Raw genomic sequence first — 22,686 nt, 5'->3', positions numbered from 1 at the left:
ACAAGGGTAAAGAAGAAATGATAAGATGAACATATGTACAAGTGCACATACACCACACGTGCACACATACATATATACAAGTGCACATACACCACACATGCACCATACATATTTACAGGTGCACATATACCAAACATGCACACATACATATGTACAAGTGCACATATACCACACATGCTAGTGCAAGCCCACTCCAGACCTTTGCACATGGGAGATGAAGAGTATATATAAAGAAACATAGTCATACCTCAGATCTTTCAGAGGAAGAAAACTTGAGCCAAGTAGGCTGAACACAAGGACTCTAATTGCTCTGTCTGACATTGCATGCCAATGTCAAGGGAGTCTGAGGGCACAGCCGCTGCTGCTCTTCCTCAGTTTGGTTTTTATTTTGTTTTGCTTTGTTTTGTCTTGTTTCAGACGGGATCTTGTATAGCTCAGACTAGCCTCAAACTTACTCTGACGTGGAGGACAGAAAGCTGGTGAACCTCCTGCCTCACTTCATGACTGCTACAGGTGTGTGCCACTATGCCCAGTGTGTGTGTTAATGTGGATTAAATTTTCTCTACCAACTGAGCTACACTCCCAGTCCACACACACAGCTTCTTTTTGATTGTGTCTGTAGGTGCAAAAGAAATGGACAAATTTCTAGATTCATCCAAACCACCAAAATTAAACCAAGAAGAAATCTATAACTCAAACAGACCCAAAACAAACATGATCGAAACAGTAGTAAAAAGTCTCGTGCCTAAAAAAGTCTAGACCCAAATAGACACATAGAATAATTCCACCAGACTTTCAAGGCTCTACAGCTAATCATTCTTATTTATTTTTTAAAAGAAGAAGAAACAAAGAAACAGAAAAGAGCATTGCCAAGCTCCTTCTGTAAGTCATCATCGCTCCAGTACCCAAACCAGGCAAAGACAACACAAGAGGGAAAAGTACAGTCATAGATCCGTGATCAACAGAGGCTCAAAATTCTCAATAAAGTATTCACAAGTCAAACACTGACATACGTCCAAAAGATTAGCCACCATCAACAAGTTAGTTCTGTCTCTGAGATACAAGAACATACCTCGGTATTATAACAGATGTATCTGAGAAACCTGTAGCCTCTATCATCCTAAACAGAGGAAAACTTGAAACAATCCCACTGAAATCAGGACGGAGACAGGGCTGATTGAGCTCTATCCTCCTTTCAACACTCTGCTCCAAGTGCCAGCCGCAGCAACCAAAGAAAGAGAAGGAAGTTGAAAGGAAACAAATAGGAAAAGAAGCCAAACTATCCCTGCTTGTAGAGGATATTAAACAGAAGAGACCCAAACTGTACCAGAGATCTTATAGGAATGATCAATAACTTCAGCAAAGTGACAGGAAACAGAACCAGCTAACGAAAACCAATAGCTTTTTAAAATTTTGTTTTTACTTTTTTTATTTATTGATTATGTTATTTATTTTATGCATGAGTGCTCTGCTGCATGTACACCTGCATGACAGAAGAGGGCATCAGATCCCTTTATAGATGGTCATGATGGGAATTGAACTCAGGACCTCTGGAAGAGCAGCCAGTGCTCTAACCATTGGGCCTTTTCTTCAGCCACACTAACTTTTTCATACAACAACAACAACAACACACAGAGAGAGAGAGAGAGAGAGAGAGAGAGAGAGAGAGAGAGAGAGAGAGAGAGAGAAAGAGAGAGAGAGAGAGAGAGATGGACACACTCCTATTCACAATAGCCTAAATGAAATATGTAGGAGTAAACCTAACCGAGAAAGTGAAGGACCTCTAGAATAAAACTTTTACATCTCTGAACAGAGAGATACAGAGAGAATCTAAAAGATGGGAAGACATGTGTAGTTGTAAACTGTGAAAATGACCATTCTGCCAAGAGCCGTTTACAGATTCAATGCAATCCCAGTCAAAACTCCCATGTCATTCTTCGCAGAGAAGAAAAGTAACTGCTCTCTTTCCACAATAGTTAAGGAGTGGGAACAACCCGAGCATCTGTCAACTGATAAATGGTAGTGGGATGTGGCACGTGTACACTATGGAATACTAGTCAGCTGTTATAAAAATGAAACTATGAAATGTGTAGGTAAATAGATGGAACATATAAAAAAGTCACAGCAGTTGTTATTATCTATCTACTTGAATTAAATATTGTACACACACACAGTTTAAAAATTCCACACCTGGACTGACAGTGCTTTCCCCAAGAGTCATATATTACCTAACAAACTCCAACTCCAGGCACAAGAAGCCCATTTTTAGCTGCCGGGTAGGGTGCCTGAGACTCCCAGAGTAAACTCGTTGTCACTCTGGGTTGCTTCTCAGAGGTTGGAAGCCATACAAGCATAGAGCTGAAAGCACGATGACTTCAGACACAGGATCTAGGAGGCCCTGAGCTGGATCTGACCTGAAAGCCTCCTCCCTGAGGCCTAGCTTCCATGGTAACAAAAAATGCTGTGCAAGCTTCCAAGGGAGGAAAGCAAGCAGCAGTCCTACCCAGCTATGATGTCCGAGAACAACAACGATGACCAGAAGAACCATACAATAGCCCTATGGGCGCACCAGTGGCAGAATATCCTGAAGGTAGCCCAATAGCTCTCTAACTAGACTTAAGACCTGTTCGACGAGAGAAAGCATGCCTGGTACTAGTAACCTAGTTAACTACCCCAGGTTAGTAAGGTCATGAAGGACAACCTGCAACTGCTACTTTACTAAGACAGCATGACCCCTAACTGCACTCTAAATATTTATCTTTATATCTTATATCCTTATACTTCATATCCTTTACTTACCCAACACCCAGACAAGTATAGCTCTGACCCTCTTCTCTATGTGACAGAGACCATTACAGAAAAACACAACTGATCAAAAGTCACCACTGTGTGGTGCCCAGACCCAACCCATACATCTACGAAACAACTCCTGCACGTAAGGCTCAGGGAACTTCTTGGAAGAGGAGACAGAAAGAATGTGAAAACCAGAAGAACAGGAAGTCGGCTGTGAGACCGGATCTCCTAGAAACGTCAGGGAAGCTACACCCTTGTGGTTTCAATATGGCTTCCCAAGCAAGACTTGAATAAGCACACCAACAGCCAGCTAACACGGAAGGGGAAAATCTGACAAGAGCCTCAACCCTAAACAAAGAACTGTAGACAAATTAGGAATCCTGAGAGTAAAAGGAATACAGGTCCCTAAGGACGAGCACAGCAGTGGGTCATCCAATACCAAGTGGCCAGTCCTGAAAGTGATGTCGCACAGACTGAGCAGGTCGTATTTATGTATGTAGGGCAACAATTAAGGAAAAGGCCATGGATGTGAAAGAGACGGGGGGTACACATGACATGGGGGTGTTGGGAGGGAGAAAGGGGAGAGGAAATGATATAATTATACTTTCATCTCAAAAAAAATCTAAATATATTAAGTTTAAAAGAAACGTGGAAAAAGAGAACTGACTCCCAAAATACTGTCCTCTGACCTACACAAGTGCACATACTTGCATTCACATACATGTGAACACACACTCACACATACATAAATAACATTTTAAATTTTTAATTAATTAATTAATTATGTATGTATGTATGTATATGACTACACTGTAGCTGTCTTCAGACACACCAGAAGAGGGCATTAGATTCCCATTATAGATGGTTGTGAGCCACCATGTAGCTGCTGGGAATCTTCCTCTGGAAGAGCAGTCAGTGCTCTTAACTACTGAGCCATCTCTTCAGCCCACATTACCTATTTTTTAAGTTTTGTCACAATCAGCCTTTTTCCTGCACTCCCAGTTGTTTCTCACCCTAGCTGCTTCTACCCATCTCCTAAACACGCAAGAGGTCCAGGCTTCTCTGGGTGACCTCCTTGGCTTTCAGCCTTTCCCATCCCCTCAGAAGAACCGCTCAGAGCAAATCTCCACAAATGTCCCTACGAGAAAGCACTCTTGCATATAACTTAAGTCTCTCTCTTATATAGATATAATATATAATATATAATATATATGTATATATATATTATACATATCACTGCCGTGTGTGTTCTAATGCCTAGTTAAAGTCTTCTCTCACCTGCTGAATTCCAGTTCTTAAAGAACTGAGTCTGGATTTTAGTGGCCACTATTCTGCTTGTAGCCCAGGAAATTCTGTTACTACTGGCCCTGTTGGGTATTGCCCCACAATTTCCCTGCAAGCTCCAGCCCTCTGCACTTGAGGCATCACGGGGGGTGGGGGGGGTCCACCTACAACCCAGACTCCTAGGAATGAGAGAAGGCTACGTACCTGTGTTTAGGCTGCTTTCATGGGTTGTACATTTGTTGAAACACTAGCTCCCTAGACAACATTTGAAAATAGTGTTTTTACCAAGATAAGCGATGCCAATTCAATTTGTCTACAGATCTCATAGGAGGGGGACCCTTCAACATAAGGATATACATTTGTGGGAAAGATATGAACGCACACACATAGCCATCTATATTCCAAGGAGTACATAAACTAGAAGAGAACCCTGAAGCATGTTTTCCTTCAACCCTGCTGGAACTTTGATTTTCAGACTCAGCCTCCAGAACCAAGAGATAATTCATTTGCATCGTTTTGTGCAGAGTCTTGCTGTAGTCCCCACATCAACCCAAACTCCTTACCCTGAGCCTCTCTCCTGTTCCAGCCTCCCTGGTAGCTGAGACTACGCATGTCCACCACCCTCCTGGCTTGGGATACTTTCTGGAAGCAGCTAATAGTGGAGACCTGCAGAGGTCGCTTAGGCTTTAGAGTGCTGGCTGCTCCTGTAGAGGCGTGGGCTCCGTTCTCAGCATCCACATGGTGGCACTCACAGCCATCTGTAAATTCAGTACCAGGGACTCCTATGCCCTCATCTGACCTTCCCTGGCATCTGGCAATACATGTGGTGCACAGTCATGCAAGTGAGCAAAACACTCATACACATAAACGAATAAAAACATTTTTCCGAAGACTTATTTATTTTTGTTTTATGTGGGTGAGTGTTTTTGCAAGCTCTTATGTCTGAGCCACATTTGTCCATTAGCAGAGGAGGCCAGAAGAGGGTGTCAGATCCCCTCAAACTGGAGTTACAGATGCCCTTTAGCCATCATGTGGGTGCTGGGATTTGAACTCACATATGTTAAAAGAACAGTCAGATCCTGTCTTTAGAAAATAAATAAATAAATAAATAAATAAATAAATAAATAAATAAATCACACACACACACACACACACACACACACACACACACACACACACGACAGGCAGGGCAAGGCCTATTGTTCCAAAGTTTCCGTGGGCCGTGGGCGTGCTGGTTCTGGGGTCTGATAATCAGAGGTGGAAAGGTTTCTAAAGGAGCAGAGACGTGGCCTTTGATATAGTTGCCAACAACCACATTTTCTATTCTGGGCACAGTGCCATCAAGAGCCTCAGCCACCCTCCCCCACCTTAGTGAGAAAGTTTATGCTAATGGTGGCCAGGTCTGTGAAGCCAAGGACTGGAGGGAAAGGGAGTTCTGAGCCTGGCTGGCCGGCTGCTCCCTCTGACGCACTCTGACGTACACCTTCCAGCTGTCCTCATCTTACTCCTCTCGTCTCTGTTCTCTCGTTGACCAAAGACAGCTCCTTCTCTGTTCCTTACTATTCAGGAGCTATTCAAAAATTACACTGAAAGAACTTCTGAGCCGGGCATGGTGGCACAAGGACACACCTTTGTGATCTCAGCACTTAGGAAGGGAAGACAGGAGGAACACACAAGTTCAGGGTCATCCTCAGCTGCGTGGCTGAGTTCCAGGCTAGGTAATGGGGACCCCTGTCATAAAAAAAGAAAGAAGAGAGAGAGAGAGAGAGAGAGAGAGAGAGAGAGAGAGAGAGAGAGAGAGAGAGAGAGAACTATGCCCTGACTCCAAATTTAATTCCTCCCCACCATGAGCAAGCTGTTTCTTTTCTGAGGAACGTGAAGGAGACTAAGAGATTTTGTTATGGCGACAGGCAATGCGAGATCAGTGGCAAAGCCCCTGTAGATTACATACCATCTGGGGATAGTACCTAGAAGGGTAGACCTCTGCACTAATTTAAATGATGTTTAGCAGGAATGCAGGTGCAGGTGAGCAAAAGGTAGTTTCCATTAGTTAGAAATGGGTTTTTTTTTCACTTCCTGTTTCTAGTCTCTTTTTGCAGTGTTCCTGTATGAAACCACCGAGTTTCAGAAGCAGATGAGACTTATCAAAGGCCTGCCCCAAGCTCTGTCAACCCTGCCAGGTTAAATGATGCTGATTGTTCTCAAAGGGCGGGCATTGCTCGGCAAGCAGAAAAGCCTGCTCGAGAAACACCACTCACCGCCCTGTATCAGTCTCAATATTGAGTCTGAATGATTTCCCGATGGCGACTTGACCAAGATGGAAAAAATTTTTTCCGTCGCAACTCCCCCGGCACTGACTGGTGTTTCATCCTCTTCCGGTCCTTGTGAGACAGCAAGGGCAGACAGAGCTCCTGCAGTGTAGCGTTGAGCCTCTGCTCAGAGAACAGAAGATGGGTGGGGTGCTGTGTTGCCATGCAACCAAAGGCAACACAGCTGCTGGCCTCTGCCAGCTGGGCCAGCCCATTCAAACCGCAGGGAGTTTCAAATGGCTGTGTCCCCTAGAGACCCGGCCTAGCTCCACCAGGGGAAAAGCCGGCATTAGAATGGCTTCTACGATGACGCAGAGGAAGCCAAGAGGACGCTGTCAAGGCCTAGTCATCACTGACTCGCAGTTAGAATGCTTGGGCAGGAAAGAACTGCCAAGATCAGACAGCCTGGACAGACACACACACACACACACACACACCCCTTTCTTTTAAACTTAAAAGTTATTCTCTAAAAAAAAAGTTGCTTTTTTAAAAGCTATACAAAGTTCTTAATGTTTCTTTGCCAACAGAGTATAATGGGATTTTACAACTATAGAAAATATTACCTTTGCCTAAGAAACAGTATTTACCGGTGTGTGCACAGCTGGCTGACAAGACTGTCTACCACCCAGCACCATAACTGCTGGAATAAGCTAGCTCATGTTACAGGATTCCAAACGGGATGAGAAGGCTACAGAGACTGGCACACTCAGGTACTCAGCCTTCTGTGACTCAAAGTCACCGTATCTCAGCTTATTTTCGACAACTCACAGTAATTGCCAAGTATTGTTAGTGATAAGGAAAGTCCTTCTAGGGATGAGAAGATACTTAGCAGCACCATTCGGCCCCTTTTAATTCAGCTCTACCCAAGGAATCTCAACCTTCTGCTACCTCACGTACCTTCGCGCTCCTGTTTTAAGAGGAGCCTCCCCGCTTCCAAAGAACTGCCCCGTAGCTGTGAAACGAGGCAGAAGACAGATAAATCCCAATGCTGGTGACAGACAGCAACTTCACTTTGACAAATTGGGGTTCCAAACCTCTCAGCCTAGCTCGGGATCCTTTATCCAGTATCACCGCAAGCAGTATTGTCAGAGAGTGATTTCATCTGGTCGCACTAGGCGCTGGACCTGAGCCGGCCTGTGCCAGCATCTCCATCACTGGTTAAGTACCAACCTGTGAGTCTCCTGTACCTTCACCAGCACAAGCTTCTCCTGTTTCTCAGGTTTCTCTTCTTCTGATTTCATTTTGCTATGGAACACTCCGTCTGTTTCCTCCTTGTTAAATTGTTCTTGTGCACTTCGTCTTTCTCAGATTTCACTCATGTATACCAAATCTTCCTCTGCCCCCTCGATGGCCCCCACCTCCTCCCTTCAGAACACAGGGACACTTGGGACTACAGACCTCTCATATAATTTCTTAGTTGTTTGTTTTGTTTCCCAGGCTGGGGGACTTTGTGCGCTTCAGCTTTCTCTCCCCCTTCCTCCCTTCCTCTCTTCCTACTCCTCCTCCCCCACCCCCAGGAATTCACTCTGTACGCCAGGGGAGAGGAGTCTGGCTGACCTGATGAAGAGAGTCTGAAATGCATGCTCCCAGTTCTCACCTCAAATCACCATTAAGAAGTCGCTCCTCATTAGAGAAAGGACTGAAGGAACTGAAGGGTTTGCAATCCCATAAGAAGAACAACATCAACCAACCGGACCCCCACCCCCACCCCAAAGCTCCCAGGGACTAAATTACCATCCCAAGAGAATACAGGGATGGACCTATGGCTCCAGCTGCATATGTAGCAGAGGATGGCCTCGACGGACATCAATGGGAGAAGAGGCCCTTGGTCCTGTCAAAGCTCAATGCCCCAGGGTAGGGGATTGTCTGGGTGGGGAGGTGGGATGGAGTAGGTGGGTGAGGGAACACCCTCATAGAAGCAGGGGGAGGAGGGATGGGATAGCAGGTTTCTGGGGCGGGGGAGGCGGGAAAGGGAATAACATTTAAAATGTAAATAAAAAAAATCTAATAAAAGAAGACATATGAGAGAGAGAGAGAGAGAGAGAGAGAGAAATTGCTCCTCTTCCAGCCCAGATTCTCTTCAGCCACCAGCAACACTTCCACCTCTCTTCCTGGAATCAGTCAGAAATCCTGCGGCAGAAGTTCTTCCACACGGAAGATCTGCCAGGGGTGAGGGAGAATCTTTACAGATCCTAACAACATGCATAAAGCACAAAAATAAACACCAAGTTTATCAGTTATTGTTCCAGCTGTAGTTTATTAATCGTGCCAGAGACTTTCCTACTGCACCATTGTGACTTCTCTGACTGTATCTGCCCTTGTTAGATGTTCAACCCAGGCATGTTACTAAACTTCTTTAAGTCTAGATGTCCTCCTCCTCACAACATATATAATAGTACTTACCCTCTATTAGGGAAAATTACATGTTTTTTTTATACAGATTTGGCATGGTGCCTGGAACCCAGTAAATATTTATTGAATAGTGACTATGGTAACAAAAAGAGCTTGGGAGTTCAAAGCAGAATAAATGTAAAAGAATAAGACATAATTGATTTAGAGAGGTGTGTAAAGGAAAGGTTGATTTCTGTCCTGGTTAAGGTTACCACTGCTGTGAGGAAATACCATGACCACCTTTGGGGAGAAAAGGATGTATTACACTTCCACATTGCTGTTCACTGAAGTAAGTCAGGAAGGAAAACAAACAAGGCAGGAAACCGGAGGCAGGGACTGATGCAGAGGCCATGGAAGGGTGCTGCTTACTTGCTTGCTCACCATGACTTGCTCAGCCTGCTGTCTTATAGAACCCAGGACCACAGGGGTGGCACCATTCACAATGAATTGAACCCTCCCCACCAATCATTAATTAAGAAAATAGCATACAGGGTTACCTACAGGCAGATCTTCAGGAGGCATTTTCTCAACTGAGGCTCCCTCCTCTCTGATGATGCTAGCTTGTAGTTGACATAAACCTAGCCAGTCGTTGCTAACCCTTAGAATCAGGTGATTACCTCCTTTGGCTCTACATTCTATATAGCTGGGAGGGGGGTTGCAAGTTTGCCTTTGGGAGTGAAGCCCTATCTGAAAGTACTAAACTTTATGGACTTTTTTTTCATTACTTTCCAAGAACTGAAGAGACGCAGAGTGAAGATGGCTATATAATGAAGCTTTCACTTAAAAAAAAAAAAAAAGGAGTAACTAAGAGATGTTCGTGTGTTGACTGAAATGGCTGAGCAGGTCAGTGTCTCAGCACCACTATCAGAAAGCCAGGAGAACAGACAGTTCCGTGTGCCATAGTCACTGCTTGTAGCTCACAGCATGGCGTCTGGAACAGAGTGCACACTTCTTCCTATAAGATTTGTCGAAGTCAGTGGAGCAGGAAGCTTCCTACACCACCGTGGGGACGAGGCACTCAAGCCAATGTGGTCTCACGCTTAGGATTGAATGGTGGAAGAAATGTTGAACCAAACAAGGCATTTGTATAATCCTGATTGGTTGTCTTAGCAAGGCAAGGAGAGGAAAAGGATTGCTGGGCAGCAGGGACACAGAGAGCTATAAGTCGCCGATTTCTCACCCTCACACCATGGGTCTTCCCTGAAGAGAACAGCTGAGTTCTTCTCACCATATTTCTTATGCAAAGTAGGATAACCATAAAGTAGAAGACCGCACTGCTCTAGCAATTGGTGAACTGTAGGAAGGGCCGGCTTTAAAACAAGGATGGGCGGAGGATCCTGGGTGGTTTTTTGTTTTTTTGTTTTTTTTTTTTTCCAGAGCTGAGGACCAAACCCAGGGCCTTGCACTTGCTAGGCAAGTGCTCTACCACTGAGCTAAATCCCCAACCCGATCCTGGGAGGTTTAATTCAATTTTCTCTTTTGTGCTTGAAAGCTACGAGCACACTTTACGCAGTAGCGAGAGACTGGAAACAACACAATTGTCCATCTGTAGAAGGCAGCCATGGTGGAATATCGTGGAGCTGGAAAAGGCAAGTCACTTTACATGTTCATAAAGATCCTGAGATATATTGAGGCTCACTTTCTGACTGATTAAATATATTTTAGCTGGAACAGAAAGTATAAGAACTGAATATACTAAGAGACACCACGCGATGTTTCAACATGTCTCTAACTATCAGGTAAAGCATCCATCTTCTCAATCACATGGTAAAAACCACCCACGTCTTCTCTTCTAGTGTCCTGAGACAGTGCAAACTTATTATCTGCCAGCAGCAGGAGCCATCAGGAGGCCTCGTCCTAACTGTAACTAGTTCTCAGTGATGAAACGGTGCTCCATGGGCCAATCCCCTCCCCCGCTGAGCACACTTTATGCAGTAGCCATCAACTTTCCCAGACTCCGTGTGGGAGTGAGATCACAAGCTGCTTGTTCTTGGGTGCTTGGCTTTTCATTGGTTGATGGACATTTAGGTCGTTCTCTGTCTTTTGGGCTTTTATCAACAGTGCTCAATGAACCTGGAATGTACACGTTTATTTAACAGACTGGTTTTATTTCCTTTCAATTTTATTTCTTCTTCCTCCCACTGAAATGGGAATTCCGGGTTAAACTATACTTCTATTTTCCTTTTTCCCCATCCCGCCCCCTTTGGCTTTTTTGAGATAGGGACACACTTTGTAGCCCAGGATGGCTTGAACTCACTATATAGCCCAGGATGGCCTCGAACACATGAAGCTCCGGCCCCCAGCTCCTGAGTGGTAAAATCTCAGTTGTGTACACTAGGTTTAGTTTTCTCAGGGACTGCCACAGTATTTCCAGGATTGTATTTGTTTACGTCCCCACCAAAGGTGGGTGCAAGGGCTCCTTCTCTTCATATCCTCTCCAATACTTGCTATCATTTTGTCCTTTTGATGAGTTATTTTTATTGGGGTGAGGTGGTATTTTGCATTTCCCCAATAATTAGTGATTGAGAAATGACACGTGTGTCCCCGAGCGGGCGTGTGGTTATGCTTATCACTCTAGTCTAGTTTTCCCCTTTTACCAGGACTTAACTGCTGTCTACTAGATCAGTTAATTTCATCCTTTCTCTTTGGCTGAGTGTAGGGCTGAGAAGACACTGGTCTTTTGGGGAGGGGCTTGCTGTGAAGTAACTGAATGCATGTTTAGGGCAGAGAGGAGAGCAGCATGTTCTTCTGTCCCAGAGCTGTTATCACTGGAGCGTTCCACAGAGTGGCTCTCATGTTTTGGAACAAGCCTTTCTCTCTCTTCTCTCACTTCTGCTGTGGTTCCTGCAAAGTTCAATTACTCTTTCCCTTCAGGTTGAAATTTATGTAGCTGAGCAGTTCTTCCCAAGGAGCCAACCTCCTGTAATCCCTATGCTATTAAGTCTCCAGGGAGCCTTGTTACAAATGTATGTCCTTGGTTGACTGCATATACTTGCCAAAGGATTCTTAAACTCTTGTACTTGTTTATTTACTTTGTGTACCACATGCATGCAGGAGCCCTCAGAGGTCAGAAAAGGTGGCAGATGTCCTGCACCTGGGGTTGCAGGTGCTTGTGAACCCCAGTGGGGATGGTGGGAACCATCAAGGCCAGGTCCTCTGCAAAAGCAACAAATGTCTTAATCACCGGCCTGAACTTACCTTTACTGCTAGCAGATATTTCATACTTTTCAGCCCCCGAGAAAGAGAGATTGCTACTAATTAGCCTTGTGATTTTAAAGCACTTATTAGAACTTCGATGGGTTTTGTACTTACCAATTATTAGATATATAAATAATATTATAGAAAAGAATGGTTTGGGTTAGCTATGGGGTTAGGCTCAGAGGCTGTCATGTCCCTCCAGAGGTATGGTAGCTTTTTTTTTTAAATTTATTTATTTTATGTATTTTATGTAGACTGTAGCTGTCTTCAGACACACCAGAAGAGAGCATCAGATCCCATTACAGATGGTCGTGAGCCACCATGTGGTTGCTGGGATTTGAACTCAGGACCTCTGAAAGAACAGTCAGTGCTCTTAACCGCTGAGCCATTTCTCCAGTACCGGTATGGTAGCTTTTATACACCCTATGTGCCCTCATTCATTGAGTATGAATACTTTACTCTTTATTTTTTATTTTATTGTTTTATATGTATGAATCTTTGGCCTCCATGTATGTATGTATGTATAACACTCACAATTCCTGTGCTCTTGAAGGTTAAAGGAGGGCATTGGATCTCTTAGAATTGGAGTTACAGAGGGTTCTAATGCCTTGTGCATGTCCTGGGAATTGAACTCTGTAAACACAGCTAGTGCTCCTAACCACTGAACTATTGCTCTGGTCTCCACTATTCTTTTTTTTTTTTTTTTTTTTTTGAGATTTTCATGCACGAGCACACTGTGTTTACTTCATTTCCATCCTTCCCTCTCCTCCTCCATATCCACTTTCAAATTCCTGACCTCTTCATCTATAATTACATGTGTGTGTGTGCGCATGCAGGGACACATACACACACACACACACACACACACACACACACACACACACACACACTACTAAGTCCTCTTAGTGTTGCCCATACATACATGTGTTTAACACTGACTACTTAGAACAACTTGTCAGAGGGCTTGTTCCTGAAGAAAGCTAGCTCCCCTCCCTTTTGTCAGCACTGGTTGGTTGATGGTGGCTATTCGACTAGGGGTGGAGTCTGTGAACCTTTCCCACAACCATGCTGTCATATCATTGGTGTTGAGAGCTCATATGTGCAAATGTTCCTGTTGTGCCCAGAAGAGACACCTCACCGCGATCCTCCCAGCCCTCTGGCTCTTACGGAGTTTCCGGTCCCTCTTCCTCGATGTCCCTGAGCCTTGGTTGGAGATACTGTTGCATATGTTCCATTCCGTCTGGATATTTCATGATCACATATTCCCTGACTTTGACCAGCCGTAGTTCTCTGTTACAGCTCCGTCTACTGCAAATCGGAGCTTCTTTGATGAGGACAAGAGCGGCCTACAGGTAAAGGATGAGAATTTAGAAGGCAGTGATATCTATATTAACTTACCAAGATGTCAGCAGTAGATTCTCCTTTAGGATCCAAGATCCCTCTGGCCACACTTTTGGCTAGGTTTATGGTATCAGGTGTGCCTTCCCCCCAATGCTTTGGTCCCTAAGTCCACTAGAAAGCTGTTGGTCATCCCCAAGAAGTTAGTGTTAATAACGCTGTTGCTTGTTCACCGGATATAAATAGCTAGTAACACTGTTAATAAACCCCATATATCCTTCCCTTAATAAAGTCATGGGCATGAAAAACCACATCTCCATACTAGGTAAGCCCTGTGATGATTGGTGTTGGTTGTCAACTTGACTAGATTTGGAATAGCCTAGGAGATACAGCTCTGAATGTAACTTTGAGGATGTTTCCAGGGAGTTTTAACTGAGGGGGAAAACCATAACAAATGCGTGTGGTATCATCCTGTGGGATGGGTTCCCTGGACTGAATGAAAAGAGGGAAAGGGGGATCTGCAGAACTCCAGCACGTCCTCTTCTCATGCACCAGCTGCATGTTCTTCCTTTCTCACCATAGTGGACAGTGGTGATTTGAATGAAAATGGCCTCCACAGACCCATAGTGAGTGGCACTGTTAGGAGGTATGGCCTTGTTAGGGTAGGTGCAGTCTTCTTGGAGAAAAATGGGGCTTTGGGGTTTCACTTGCTCAAGCCAAGCACAGTATCACTTGCTCTCCTGCTGTCTGACAGTCCGGATGTAGAACCTCAGGAACCTCTCCAGCACCATGTCTGCCTGCCTGTCACCACTCTTTCCACCATGACAAACATGGACTAAACCTCTAAACTGTAAGCCAGATCCAATTAAATGTCTTTCTTTCTAAGAGTTGCTGTGGTCATGGTGTCTTGTCATAGCAATAGAAACCCTAAGTAAGGCATAAACCATAGTCCCACAAACCATGAGCCAAAATAAACCCTTCCTTCCTTCCATTGCTTTGTCAGGCATTTCGTAAACTGTGAGAAAACTAATTTATACAACCCCCTTGAGAGAATCGTGCAACTAGTTACAGAACTCGTTTCCTTCAAAAACCACACTTTAAAGGATACAGTTTGCCTGTAGGACACTTGACACCCTGGCTGTCACACTGAATGTTCAAGGGATCTTCATATGCAAATAAATGCCTTGCCCACTCAAGTCCTCTTAGGACAAATAGCTCTAAGTCAAATTTACCTGGTGTCCTCAGCGTCATCTGATTTTCTCGGTTTAATAAGATATTTTGCCTTTATAAAAAATAATCTGATGAAATCGGATACTGTGTGGTCCTGTTTATAGAAAACGACATGGTGAGATGGTCTGATGGTTAAGGGCAGCTGTTGCTCTTACAGAGAACCCAGGTTCAGTTTCCAGAACCCACATGGTTCACAGCCCTCTGTAACTCCACTTCTGGTGAATCCAATGCCCTCTTCTGACTTCCCTGGGCACCAGGTATACATGTGGTGTACAAACGTACATGGAGGAAAAATACTCATATGCTTATTAAAATAAAACAAATAAATCTAAACCATTTTATTAAGAAAGTAAAATGTCGCCTGGCAGTGGTGGCTCATGCCTTAATAGCAGCACTTGGGAGGCAGAGGCAGGTGGATCTTTAAGTCTGAGGCCAACCTGAGTTTCAAGACAGCCAGAGCTGTCGGAGAAACCCCGTCTCCAGAGACAGAGATAGAGACAGAGAGAGACAAAGAAAGAGTAAGGAAAAGAGAAGAGAAGAGAAAAGAAAGAACAAGAAAAGAAAAAAATGTCTGGAATCAAATTCTGTTCCTGGTTCCACAATTCTGTGGCTAAGATAACTGTCCATTTTAAATGTGCAGTCTGTATGAAATGTGAATTGTATCTTCATAAAACTTTTTGTTTTGTATCAAGTAGCCTAGGCTGGCCTCGAATTAGGTACTTAGCCCAGGATGACCTTGCATTTTGGGTCCTCCTTTGTCCATCTGCAGCATGTTGCGATTACAGGCACGTGCCACCACTCCCATTTTTTTTTCAGTGCAGGGGCTTTGTGCATGCTAGTCAAAGAGTACTCTACCATTTGAGCTACTTCACGTGTGGGTATGTGAGGGTATTTGTGTCTGTGCTCACCAGTATATGACCACATACAGAGGCCAGAGGAGGATATCAGGCCTTCCCCTGCCACTGGCTTGCTCCTACTTTGAAAAAGAATCTGTCACTTAACCTGGAACGTGCTATTTCAGATAGACTGGTAGCCAGCAGTCTCTGGTAATCCCCTGCCTCACGTAGCCCAGGCCTGCCTCAGCCTCTCAGGGCCCTGGGCTGTAGCTGCCTGTGTGGCCATGCCTAGTTTTTCACATGATTTTGTAGCTAGAACTTGAAGCCTTGGCTTGCTTACATATCAGGCATTCTAACCCCCTGAGCCAACTCCCCAGGCTTGACATTGTTGTTTTAAAGGGCAGAGTCTGATAATAACACTTAGCACTTGGGAGACTGAGGTAGGAAGATTATGAGTTCAGGGTCAGCCTGGGCTGCACAGTGAGTTTGAGGCTGCCTTAGGCTAAATGTCAAAACCCAATGACAAAACAAAAGGAGACAAGCCGTTTTACCCCACCGAAGAAGAGTCCCTCATCCTCCAACTTCTTCTGTACACAGTGTCTATTTGAGTCCTTTTCATACTCTCTTAGAGTTAGTGAGCGACTGTGCAGTCAGAGGCCACAGTCAGGCCTTGGATACCAAGTATCCTTGTTCTCAGTCAACAGTAAACATGACTAATGTCACCATGGCTCAATTCAACCACACACATGGACACAGGAAGTTTGGGACATGGGGCTGGCACACTGATGAGCTGGAGAGGCGGTGCTTGGCTAAACTTGGATTTCAAGGCTGAGGTGTTGGGGGAGGTTGAAAAAAAAATATCTTCCCAGACCGTGGAGCGGAAAGTTACCGTGGAAGGAACTGAAGAAAAGGGGAATTCTCCAGTTTGGCATGAAGATAGCTACCAGCTGGGAATCTGTGAGAACAGATTTTTTTCAGCCCAGTGTTCCCTCAATAACTTCCAGCCCAGGACTCCTCTTCTACCTCACTCCTCTTCGGCATGAATTTCCTGTCATTATTTTGTTGTTTGTTTGAGACAGAATCTCACATAGCCCCAGGCTGCCCTCAAATTCATTAAGTAGCCTGACATCTGACTCCAGAGTTTTAGAACAGCAGACACATGCCTCTGAGTCCAGTCTGTGGGATGCTGGGGGATCAAGCCAGCACCTTGTGGGTACTCGATAGGCAGTCTAGTGCTGTCTTCATCCTCTTCTCTACAAGATTCAAAGGCAACCATAGAAGGGCAGGGGAGGGGGCACAGAAGAGAGGTCTGTGTGAAGACGATTGCACCAGAGGCTAGAGGAGCCAGGAGCACAAGGACAACCGGCACAAAGTTTGATCAAATAAGCCAAGAAGGTGGCTAACGACTTTTGTGTACCTCACCCTTCTGTATCGGTGACTTGCATAGCCATAACCGCAAAGACGTCTGGGAGATGTAATTCTAAACTTTTCAGCCTCTGGCCACACATAAGGGCACCCTAAAATGAAGTGTTTCCAGTTGTCTTTGTCTGGGTTCAGGGGTAGCCTTGACTTTTTTTTTTTTCAGATACACCTGAAGTCAACGGTAAGACTCACTCTCATTTATCTCCCCAATATACCATAAGGAGTCTACACACACACACACACACACACACACACACACACACACACACCATTTCCTTCCCATGGGTTGGTAAACAGGATGTATCGAGGAGAGATTTGTAAGACATAGTGAGAACTCAGTCCCAACACCTTCCGCCTGTCAGACAACAAAGAGAACGCCAAATAGTATCGAGTGGAAGCCTTCCCTGGACTCTTGCCAGGAGGCAAGGAGCACCGCATTTTAGCACAGGCAAGAGCTCCCTTGGGTAAGGTTGGTAGTCAGGTCTAGCCCTACCCACCTGTCCTTACGTCTGTATTATCACCTCTACTCTGTGGCAACCCTCAGCCTGAACAGTGTTTTTCTAGACTTCCTAGTGAAGTTTTCTCCAGGCCACTACAGGCCTAGAATAATGTTTTTTTCCAATTTGAGCCCTCTCTCCCGACCCCATGCTCATTCCTGGTTTCCCTCCGTCTCTTCCTTGCATTCATCTCTCGCATCCGTCCATCCTTCTATTCTGCTTTGGACACTTTGCTGAGCTGTGTGCACTAACCATAGTCGTTGCTCGTACTAGATCAACACTGAGCACGCACCAGACCTCCTCCTAGGATGTCCATATGCTCCCTCCCCACCCTCATGACACTTCCACAAAATGTCACATGTCTCATTTCACAGACGGAGTAGGTCAGAAGGGTCACAGCACTGAATCTGTTAGCTCTAGGATTTGAGCTCAGCCTTGTTCAGTTCTTCATCCCAGGTCCAGCTTTAGGACCTGGTACTGTGTTGTGATCCCAGTTCACAAAACAGAAACCTTCAATCAGACAACCCCAAAGAGCCATGGGTGTACAAAGAGCCTCCATGTCAGACGCTCATCTCTGAGTCAAAGTTTCCTGGAACTACAGGGCCATTAGTTCCACCCAGGGGTTCTTTCTCTCTCCTGATGTCTGGGACGTTCTTACTTTAGAAAACAAACTATGGTTTCATGTTGAAAAATCCTACCAAATTTCCAGCAAATGCGAAATTGTGTAGGTTGTAGGAAAGAGATGTTATTTTTGGCAGGAGTAGTCTAAGCCCGGCAGTAAACGTCTGAAAACACAATAATAAAAGTGATTTTAACATCCTGTTTCTTACCCTTTTGTTGATTTTTGAGCATTTCTTCCCAAGCAAGGAGTTGTGCAATGAGAATTGAAAACTGCCAAAGTTCATTGTTGGTTTTGTTTGGTTCCTTTTCCATGTGTCTGTGTGCCTCATGTGCTCTACGTCTCACCCTCAGCAAGAGAAACGATTGTGAAGCACTCTGAGTGTGGCCTAAAGACCACAGGGGCAAAGGGAGTTGGCATAGCTCACAGAGGTTCACCAAGGGCCATACTTAGTGGTAGCTACGACTGAGCATTCACTCATCTTTCTAGACAAAACGGTTTCAGATCATTCCATCTTCCTGAGCATCTTGAAGAAACTCCCAGTCTGGAGTAAGAGTTAGGGCTGTGGAGGCGGGAAGTAGACGGCTTCATCCAGACCCCAGTTCTGTACGTCTCTGTCTGGGTCACCTTGGATATGTTGTTCACCCTCTCTGGCTCCTTGTCCTCTTACCTCTGCTCCCTAGGCTCGCCATGTTCACAGCAGAGCTTCCCTGGAGCAGTCTGGCATGTAAAGTGTTAAATGAAGGTGCTCCCGTCAAGGATGCTAATGGTTCTTTTATTGTTTTGGCACTTTTTAAAAATTGGACCTTACTATGTAGCTGAAACTAGCTTAAAAGTTGTTATTGTTGTTGTTGTTATATTACTATTATTAAATTCTTAAAATTTCGTGTGTGGGTGTTTTGCCTACATGTATGCTAGTGCACTACATGTGTGCCTGGCGCCTGAGGAGGCCAAAAGAAGGCACCAGTTTCCCTGGAATTGGAGCTACAGAGGAATTATGTGGGCATTGAGAATCTATCCTGATCCCCTGCAAGTGCTCTTAACTGTTAAGCCGTTTCTCCAAGTCTTGCCTTCAGATTCTTGATCTTCGGCCTTACTTCCTGCATGCTGGAATTGTTAGCATAAGGTATTATATCTGGTTCCCCCAAACTGTTTTTTTTTTATTATTATATTGATTTTGTAAATTTGACCTGGCTGTAAATAAAATTTTACCTTGCAACTTCTCGGTGTTAGCTTCCGGTTTCTGGCACCATTAACTGAGAGTTCAGGGGTGGAGAGTAAGGTATTCTGGCCATACCCAGTAGAAGGTAGAATGTGAGAAGAGCTGGGAGAACCCAGTGCCAGATTCACTCTGATGTTACACAATCATCTCACCCATTTGCCCCATGTTTGAAACCTAGCAATATCTACACTAGGCTAGACTCTGGGCAAGCCTGTGAGAGATCATTTAGATTGGGTTGCAAAGGGAAGAGTCACCTTAAATGTGGATAGCACAATTCCATGGGCTGGAGTCCAGAACTGCAAGCTTCTTCTGCTTCTGACTGTGGATGCAATGTCAGCAGCTGCCTCACAGGTCCCACAAAGGAGCCCCGCCCCACAGTGAAGAACTGTATCTTGGAACCATGAGCTGAAACAACCCTTTTGTTTTTATTCTTTTACTTTTTATTGACTCTTTGTGAATTTCACATCATGAACCCCAATCCCACTCATCTCCCTGTCCCTTTGTACCTGTTCTCCCCTCCCCCAAGAAAATAAAAAATAAAAATAAAAACGAAAAACCAAACAAACAAACAAAAATTTGGTCATGGAAGCTGTGGTGTGTCCCAGTGTGTCCCACAGTACACCCTTTGTCCACACTTCTTTACTTACAAATGTTCATGACAGCGAGTCATTGGTGTCCAGCTTCCGTTATACCATCAATACTCGATCCTCATCAGGACTCCTCTTAGATATCCTGTTGTTGTCCTGTGTCATGGAGATCCTGCAGCTTTGGATCTGCAGGGCGGCCATTTCACATGCTCCAGCAGTTCAGAGATGATGTAGATATTGGGGTGAGCCAACTCAGAGCCCTGGATCTGGGCCTGGGTGGTAGCTGAATTGGTCAGCTCATCACTCTCCCACAGCCATACCACCAGGGCCAGCTTACTGGCCCCTTCACCACAGAGGCCAGCTCTCCCACCTGCTGCAGGTGACAAAGTGGGTGGGGAGGGCATCACTCCCTCTCCCATGCCACCTCATGGTACACAAGTGTCAGGGCCAGCTCTCCCATGCTCACGCACTCTGGGCCTGATCAACCTAACTTCTGTTACCAGGTCCAGCTCTCCCGTGTAACCCAGGCAAGGTGCAGGTCCCCTTTCCCAAGTAGTGCAGGTAAACCCTTCCTTGTGTTTGCTTTTACCATATATTTAATGATAGTAATTGAACAAATTATTAAAACGGTAGTTCTGCCACTCTTTGTAAAACAAAATAAATTACTTCTCTAGTTTTAGTTCTTAGTGCTGGAATAGAAGGCTTTGATTCAGAGTCTCCTGATTTGGGGCTTCTGAGATGCTAGGGAAGCTTGTACTCACCTGAGAGGTCTGACTATACTAAACAGTAACATTTGACAGTTGGCAACAGGGCATTTCTGTTGGCAGTTGTCCTGGTTAGTTCTCATTGGCTACTTGATGCAACCTCAAGTGGCCTGGAAAGAGGGAACCTCAATTTCAGAGCTGCCTCAATCAGATTGGCCTGTAGCCATGACTGTGAGAGATAGCCTTGATTGATGAAGGCTGTGAGAGGGCCTTGCCCACTGTGGGTGGCACCATCCCTAGGCTGGTAGGCCTGGGCTGTATACAAAAGCCAGGTGAGCATGAACCAGTGAGAGAGTCGGTAAGGAATATCTCTCTCTGCTTCCTGCCTCCAAGTTTCCCTGCCTTCAGTTCCTGCCCTAACTCCCCTCAAGGATAGAAGTGACCCAGAACAAGCAAAGTAAACCAAACTGCTTTTACTCCGTGCTCTGTTACAGCAAGAGGAGAGTAACTAAGTCAATAGCAAAGTCAGTTGAACTGTGAGTATGAGGCAGTGATCACAAATGCTTTTCTAATGAAGGGTACATAAAGCTCTGTCCAAGGCCTGCTGGGAAGCAGCGTAGCTAAGATTTGTCACAGCCTTGAGGGAAGCACCTGTCCGCGGTGCTGCACATAGGAAAGCGGCAGAAGCAAAGTGAGCACGGAGAGCCCTTGGCCCAGTGGTTAGGAACGCAGCGTGGCTGTGCTTCTGTGTGGGTGAGCTTGAGCAACTCCTGCATTTCTTCTTCGGTGAGTTTCTCCTTGCATCGTAGTCGTAATTAAAGGAATTTAAGTACACCAAGTACCCAAAACTGTTCTTGACAAAGCTCTTAATTAGCATTAATTACTGCCATCATCAACATTTTAACAACACCAGCGGATGGAAAGAGGGTGGATCCAGAATCAGGTGATGGATCTCTGCAAGGAGACTTACCCAGCAGGATAGACTGGCTTGGGGAAAGGATCCTCACAGACCAAGCTAAGCTGGTTAGGATAGTCTGGGTGCTGCACAGACATTTTAAAGAAGTTCCTGAGCAGCTAGCTGACTTATTCCAAAGTGAATCCCAGACACGGGCAACTGGAAAACATGAATAGGAAGACAAGTCTCTAAAAAAGCAAAACGGTATAAGTTCACCCCAGCCAAGGGACAAGGCTCTAGTCCTAAGGAGACCAACTAAGGCAGGAGATGGTCTGATGAGCTAGGTCCTCACAGGGAGGAAGGTCAGCTGAAAGGGAGGAACAGCGGCTGTGACAAGGGAGACCTGGCAGGTTCTCAAAGCTCTCCTGTAAACTGGGAGCTAATTACAAGCTCGGTGAGGATAAGCCTAAGCTCCTGCTAGAGCATCCGTGGCCTTCAGTGACTCACTGAGAGACTCCATGTGAGTGAGCTGTCCTCAGTCAGAGCACAGCTCCTAACTGGATGATAACCTGGTGTTCTGGGAGGTGCATGGGCAGGACACAAGGAACTCGGGGATTGGGGGAGGGAGTCATTTCTCAACAGTAACAAGGGCCTGAGTCTGGAAGAAAAAGACTTTCCTTGTCTGCCTCGGCTGTACGCATGGTCTGTTCTTGGAGAAAGAGAGCTCCTAGGTTTACATAAGCTGTCTCCTTAGTTTTATAACAATTGCCAAAACAAAACAAAACGGCAAGGTTGGAGTCTGAGACCAAAGCAAGCCCCTTGGCCTGCAGAGTTTGCGAAATTTCCCAAATAGTTTACCAAATATGAGAAACTCTGCACTCAATGGTTCTTTTGTTTTGTTTTGCTATGATTTAATTTAGAAGCAACCCCGAATACTTGAGCCTATTAGAAACTGTATTAGTTGCAGCCTGGAAGTTTGAATTTCAAATTTCCTGTTATTTTTCTTTTTCTACTTACCTGTTTTGGAGGCATAAACTACTCCTATGAAGGGGTGAAAAAAAGGTTCAAATAGCAATTTTTCTGTACTTCAGAGACATTTTTCTAATTGCTTCTGAGTTGTTTTTGTTTGTCTTAAAATTTCTATAGGGTATTGCTTAAAGTATCTGGTCTATATATGTATATATTGCTTTGCAGTTTTGACCTGTGCCTTTTTTTTTAACCTTTCTGGACCTTTTGGTTTATATTATCTATGAGTCGAGTGCCTATTGAAGCCACCCGAGTTAAAGGGTGCGCGGTGAGAATTTAGCAACGACTCAAGTTTGAAATTTGAGTTTCTTAAATGAATAGAAACGAGGACATGG

The 22,686-nt window shown here is 44.9% G+C and overlaps 1 protein-coding gene across 5 annotated transcripts in view; it reads right to left on the bottom strand.

Moving 5' to 3' along the window:
* Nucleotides 1–8,615: 8,615 nt before the first annotated feature.
* The window catches only part of LOC120102473 (uncharacterized), a 44,429-nt gene continuing 30,358 nt past the window's right edge, over nucleotides 8,616–22,686 (bottom strand). Inside the window, exons 2-4 of one of the 5 annotated variants that reach the window (XM_087659661.1) lie at nucleotides 14,546–14,637; nucleotides 13,143–13,321; nucleotides 10,151–11,933 (exon numbers count right to left, since the gene is read on the bottom strand). In XM_087659661.1, coding sequence (XP_087515787.1) covers nucleotides 13,231–13,321; nucleotides 14,546–14,637 — 183 coding nt within the window. In that variant the 3' untranslated portion in view covers nucleotides 10,151–11,933; nucleotides 13,143–13,230. Of the gene's footprint in view, nucleotides 13,322–14,545; nucleotides 14,638–20,888; nucleotides 21,545–22,686 lie in introns of those variants that run through there. The other 4 variants (XM_087659660.1, XR_015686309.1, XM_087659662.1 and 1 more) reach the window with 4 other exon arrangements.

This window comes from Rattus norvegicus, chromosome 4, assembly GCF_021556685.1.
Source record: "Rattus norvegicus strain SHRSP/BbbUtx chromosome 4, alternate assembly SHRSP_T2T, whole genome shotgun sequence".
NCBI classification, from domain to species: domain Eukaryota; kingdom Metazoa; phylum Chordata; class Mammalia; order Rodentia; family Muridae; genus Rattus; species Rattus norvegicus.
Note: the sequence above shows the minus strand (reverse complement) of the source record. Positions and strands in the feature narration are given on the sequence as shown.